Here is a 5,766-nt window from a genome sequence, read left to right as displayed (position 1 = left end):
ATTCTTATTTTAAGTTTGATTAGGAGTTTCAGTTTCATACAGATTAGGGTAAATTTTACTCTATAAATAAGGGTAGCTTGTATGTTTTAGAGATAACAAAATCAGAGAAGATCAGACAAATCTTAGAAATAAGAGTTCCTTTTCTCCATTTTCGTTGTTGTTACCCTATAGAAAATTTTCCACAGTAAAGTTTTTTTCCTTTACCCAACAACAATCATTGAACCTTTCTATTAGATATTAATTGGTATGAGAGAAATAGATAGTTGCTTGCACTTTCTGTTAGGGTCTGTTAGGAACCCCATTGAAAAGAAAAGAAAATGAGAATTTGACCATTATTATTCCCAAAAATAGTCAGTGAAAAAAAGAATTTGATAATTATCTCATTTTCACTAACTATTTTTGGGAATAATAATGGTCAAATTTTCTTCTTCTTTTTTCTGTTCTAGGGGTTCTAAACGGAACCTTAAAGGCAGTGGATGATGATTAGAAGACTAAATTGTTGATTAGCGATGGTAGGGGTCCTGCTACATATTCTAACTTCTAAGAGGCAAATCTTCTGCATTATAGCTCTTTTGAAACGAAATAATGAATGCCAGCCAGGAGAGGTTGCCTCTACACAAAATAATAGTATCATCTTAGGCAATTATGAGAGCATAATAAAATGACAGTCAGCAGGAGTCTTAACGAACCAAAGAATGAAAGCTTCAGTCTTTACGTGAATGAACTCCAACCACCAAGTCGTGACAATTGCTTTGTGCCTCATTTACATGTTAAGAAACTCATTACAAATGGTGAGTTAGAAGAGGAGAAGACTTGTAATGGGAAACTTTACAATGTATATGTTGCTCAGATTTCCGATGACGATCATCTATCCTTCATCTCTATCAACGCTCACCCTCTAGTGAATGACGACTATAAATGAACAGCTATTATCCTTGAGAAGGCCAAGAATATTTCCGATTTGCTTGTCTGGGAAATCCATGGATCACCGTGTTTACACAGGGCAGCGGGTTTGTGATCGAAGCCAATCCCATCGTAAATGAAAATGAGTCCCTTTTATGGAGCCAACGCCATGAATAAGATCCAGCGATATGGGAATTGGCCAGTGAATCTTTCGTCTCACTCTGGACAGATCCATGTCGACTGTAGGAGCTGTAACAGAGCTTTAGCTAAGAGATTTTCAAGTACCCAGACAGGCGACGAAGTCCTTAGTAGGTAGACGAAGGCAAAACGTTTCATGTTATCCATTCGATTGGTCATCATTCAGCTGGAGTGTTTGACCATTCGCAAGGTGGGAAATGAACAGGATTGTGAATAGACAATTGTATTCTCGTAATGGAAGGTCAGAATAAAACCTTTTCTTTAAGTTCTTCACAACTTGTTTGAAATAAATTCAAAAAGTCAATGTAAACAACTCGTCGATTATTATATCTTAATCTGATTAGCCATTTTCCCTCTCAATTATGAGTGCCTTGTATGTAATGACAGCCCAGTTTTGAGCATTCCAAACGTCTTCTTCACTTCTGAACGATTCAAATCCTGTACACGAAGAAGAATCTCGTGTGTAAGTAAGCTGTGTGAGACTAAGCAATTCGACAGACGCAGTGACGCAGTCATACTCAGAAATAAAAAAAGAGGGACGTTCCTTTGAATCATGTAAAGGTTATTAACATTACCAAAGGTCGAGCAAAAGGTCGGAAAGTGACATGCTGTTGAAATGTTAATGCCGGTTAATCAATGGGGACGACGGGAGGGAGTGGGTTGCTTCTTGGACACGATACAGATCGGCTTATTCACTCGTAGAGTCACAGAAAGTGATTCTACGATCCAGATGTTCCAAAAGCGGCACACTCAACCGTGTTATTGAAAACTATGAAGGAGCATTATGGGTGCTGAGCATTCGATATAATTATCATGGAGAAGAAAACATTTTAGAGAGAAACACAGAGAGAAGGAGATGATTAGGTGAGAGGGTGTGGAGTGGCCCATTCCTTCTCCATATGCAGCAAGGGAGACAAGTAGTCTCTCTACATTAACACTTGAGCCGCATTGGAATGTGAAACAAACACCAACACAATAAAGAAGAAGATTAAATGAATAATTTCCCGATGCTTTTCATTGAATGTGCAATATTTATAAGATTACAACAGGTATCGTGATGCTTTTCATTGAATATGCAATATTTATAAGATTACAACAGGTATCGTTCAACAAAGCTTACAATGCTTCATAGTTACAATTTGAGACGATCTCAAATTCTATCAGCTCTTATCTTTATCTCTATTAAATACAATGGTTACAGCACATTGACCTGGGTGTAGCATTATAGGAACTCCGTGATCTATTGAGTTTCTAAAACCTGATCTTTGATACATATAATACATTAAGCATTGTGTAACGCTCGTAACACCTTGTAACAATGCTCATGATGCTCCCAAAATGAATTGTTTCCTGTACATGACTCCTTATGTGAGCATAACTAATTTCAGATGTATCTAATATTATACAATGTAACATAAAACATTTCTATGATAAATGTGTTAGACCAAAGGTTCAAATCAAATTACTCTATATGATTTTGATGATAACAAAATTGGTTACTTAAAAGTGTGTTACTAATGGAAATAATGTGTATTTAGACATATGCCTTCTATCACATATTTTAAGTGTAGAGGAGATGGCTAGAGGAGCAGGGAGCGAGTGACAAGAGAAACTACAATAAAGGGTATTTTTGTGACAAATACCTAATAACAAACTGAGCTAGGTAAAGCTCGAGCATGGCTCGTTATAAATGACAACCTTACTCCAAGTTTGACCCCAGCTTGAGCTCGAGGAAAAATTGAGCTAACCTGAGCTTATTCAAGGCGAGCTATAATTATTTGTGAATCGGTAATCATCCTCCTAATTATCCTACTATCCATCGCCTCTCTTTCTTTTACCTTCTCTCCCACAGTGTTTCCTTTCTATGTATCATTTCTAACATTTCATAAACCCTCAATGACGGTAACTCCAAGTTCTCTAGCCGATTGTAATGATAAGATACCAATGTCCACTATCCCCTAAACGTAATGTAAAAAATTTACAATGGGTCTTAATACACGGATGAACCAATACGAAAAGTCATTTAGTGTTAAACATGTGAAATGACCATCTCAACCATCTGATCATGATCAGACGGTTGAGATAGTCGTTGATCAGACGGTTGAGATAGTCGTTGATCGAACAGCTGAGATAGTCGTTGATCATGATCGGACGGCTGAGATAGTGTTTCACATATTTCGTACCAAATGATTTTTTTATTGGATCAATCGTCGATCATAATAAGTTCAGATAGATAGAGCATTCGTAAGAAGGTAAGTTATCCATGGTGATCCTTATTGGTGTTTGTGCCATTTTCATTCGGGAGGTATGATAATGAAACTGAAACGGTATAATAATATAGTTATATAGTCAACGTGATCGGAAGGGTAATGTTGTTACCACGCTCCCAAGAGGTAGAGATGCGGCGATGGGGGAATTATGATGCTATATTTTAATGTGCTGTACCTTATTTTTGTCCAAAAATCATTCAAATGTCAAAGGAATCCGCTTATAAATACGAGTACCAAGCTCAGTTTTCAGAATCAATTGACCACCTCATCTTCTCGTTTTCTTTTTGTCGATTGGAAGTGAAAAAGAAAAAGAGTTCAGAGATGGAGGAGACGATAGGTGCGCCAGGAAGCTCAATGCATGGAGTGACAGGGAAAGAGCAGAGTTACGCTTTCTCAGTGGCATCACCGATTGTGCCGACTGATAAAACGGCAAACTTCGCATTACCCGTGGATTCAGAACACAAGGCGAAGGTGTTCAGGCTATTTTCCATGGCCAGTCCACACATGAGGACTTTCCACCTCTCCTGGATTTCCTTCTTCACCTGCTTCATCTCCACTTTCGCAGCTGCGCCTCTGGTTCCCATCATCCGGGACAACCTCAATCTGAAGAAGGGGGACATCGGGAACGCCGGAATTGCGTCCGTGTCCGGAAGCATTTTCTCGAGGCTGGCCATGGGAGCAATCTGTGATATGCTTGGCCCCAGATACGGCTGTGCTTTCCTGATGATGCTGTCGGCCCCTACTGTGTTTTGTATGTCCCTCGTGTCGAACGCCGGAGGGTACATAGCCGTGCGTTTCATGATCGGCTTCTCTCTCGCAACATTCGTGTCTTGCCAGTACTGGATGAGTACCATGTTCAATAGCCAGATCATCGGACTGGTAAACGGAACAGCGGCCGGATGGGGAAATATGGGTGGCGGAGCAACGCAGCTTCTCATGCCTGTTCTATACGAAATTATAAGGAAGCTGGGATCCACCCCGTTCACCGCCTGGCGCATTGCCTTCTTTTTTCCTGGATTGTGTCACATCGTCATGGGAATTTTGGTCCTAACTCTTGGTCAGGATTTGCCCGACGGCAATCTCAACAGCCTCCGGAAGAAAGGGGATGTCGCCAAAGACAAATTCTCTAATGTAATCTTCTTCCTCTCACCTTCTTTCTTTCTTTCCTTCTTAATCCATTACCTAATTCGTTTTTATGTTCTTATAATGCAGGTTCTCTGGTATGCCATCTCAAACTATAGGACATGGATCTTTACCCTTCTCTATGGCTACTCCATGGGAGTGGAGTTATCAACAGATAATGTCATCGCCGAGTACTTCTATGACAGGTTAAAACCCCTATCTTTTGTAAGATTTGATTAAAATCTCTGTAATCACCACGAATTAAAAGTGAGAGTTTACATTGAATTTATACAGAAAATCGGGCTTTTCTGCTTCTCTGCAAACGGGTCTTCTGCCTCCTCTGATTCCAGTAATGGAAGCCTGAGTCTCATATTTAATTTGATAGTTGATAACTTGATGCAGGTTTCATCTTAAACTCCACACGGCTGGAATCATTGCTGCCTGCTTTGGAATGGCCAACTTAGTAGCTCGGCCAACGGGAGGCTACTTGTCGGACCTGGGTGCACGACGGTATGGGATGAGGGCCAGGCTCTGGAACCTCTGGATCCTACAGAGCTTGGGAGGTGCCTTCTGCATCTGGCTCGGCCGTGCAAATACTCTGCCAATCTCCATCCTCGCCATGATGTTGTTCTCCGTTTGTGCTCAGGCTGCTTGTGGCGCAACCTTCGGCATCACACCCTTCATCTCACGGAGATCACTAGGTGTTATCTCGGGACTCGCCGGTGCCGGCGGCAACTTCGGATCTGGACTCACACAGTTGCTGTTCTTCACCAGTTCCAGGTTCTCCACTGCAACTGGGTTTTCTCTCATGGGAGTGATGATAATTGCTTGCACCATGCCCGTCACTTTGGTGCACTTCCCTCAGTGGGGAAGCATGTTTCTACCGCCATCCACTGACGTTGTCAAATCACGCGAGGAGTACTACTACGGATCTGAATGGACGGAGGAAGAGAAGCAGAAGGGATTGCACCAGAACAGCATCAAGTTTGCCGAAAACAGCCGGTCGGAAAGAGGTCGGCGAATCGCCTCGGCACCGACCCCGCCTAATGCTACCCCCGTGCATGTCTAAACCCAGAAACTCCTCGTCGTTGCCGGTTAGGCAGAGACAAGTTAAGCTTTTACAGTGATGAACTGGTTGAGTTATATTCTACAGTTTGAACTGGAATCCTACAGGGGATTCCTGAAAATGATCAAATCTTCGGTATTCGACTCGCTCTTATATTAAATTGGTGAGTCGTATAAGAATCTCGGCCTCCATTTATGAGTGTAGCTA

At 41.4% G+C, this 5,766-nt stretch overlaps 1 protein-coding gene across 1 annotated transcript; it reads left to right on the top strand.

The window, feature by feature from the left end:
- Window positions 1-3,692: 3,692 nt before the first annotated feature.
- On the top strand, window positions 3,693-5,562 carry LOC137939508 (high affinity nitrate transporter 2.4-like). Its single transcript, XM_068784791.1, has 3 exons — window positions 3,693-4,502; window positions 4,584-4,699; window positions 4,896-5,562. Exons 1-3 carry the CDS (start codon window positions 3,693-3,695, stop codon window positions 5,560-5,562), a joined length of 1,593 nt encoding a protein of 530 aa, XP_068640892.1.
- The last annotated feature ends 204 nt before the right edge of the window (window positions 5,563-5,766 follow it).

This window comes from Aristolochia californica, unplaced genomic scaffold (genome assembly GCF_029961685.1).
Source record: "Aristolochia californica isolate CCGP_79_NKW_82.1479 unplaced genomic scaffold, dmAriCali1.0.hap1 SCAF_8, whole genome shotgun sequence".
NCBI classification, from domain to species: Eukaryota; Viridiplantae; Streptophyta; class Magnoliopsida; order Piperales; family Aristolochiaceae; genus Aristolochia; species Aristolochia californica.
Note: the sequence above shows the minus strand (reverse complement) of the source record. Positions and strands in the feature narration are given on the sequence as shown.

Coding starts and splice junctions, on each gene's coding strand:
- LOC137939508 (XM_068784791.1), top strand. CDS start 3,693: ATGGAGGAGACGATAGGTGCGCCAGGAAGCTCAATGCATGGAGTGACA. Junction 4,503..4,583: donor CCAAAGACAAATTCTCTAAT/GTAATCTTCTTC, acceptor CTTATAATGCAG/GTTCTCTGGTATGCCATCTC. Junction 4,700..4,895: donor GCCGAGTACTTCTATGACAG/GTTAAAACCCCT, acceptor AACTTGATGCAG/GTTTCATCTTAAACTCCACA.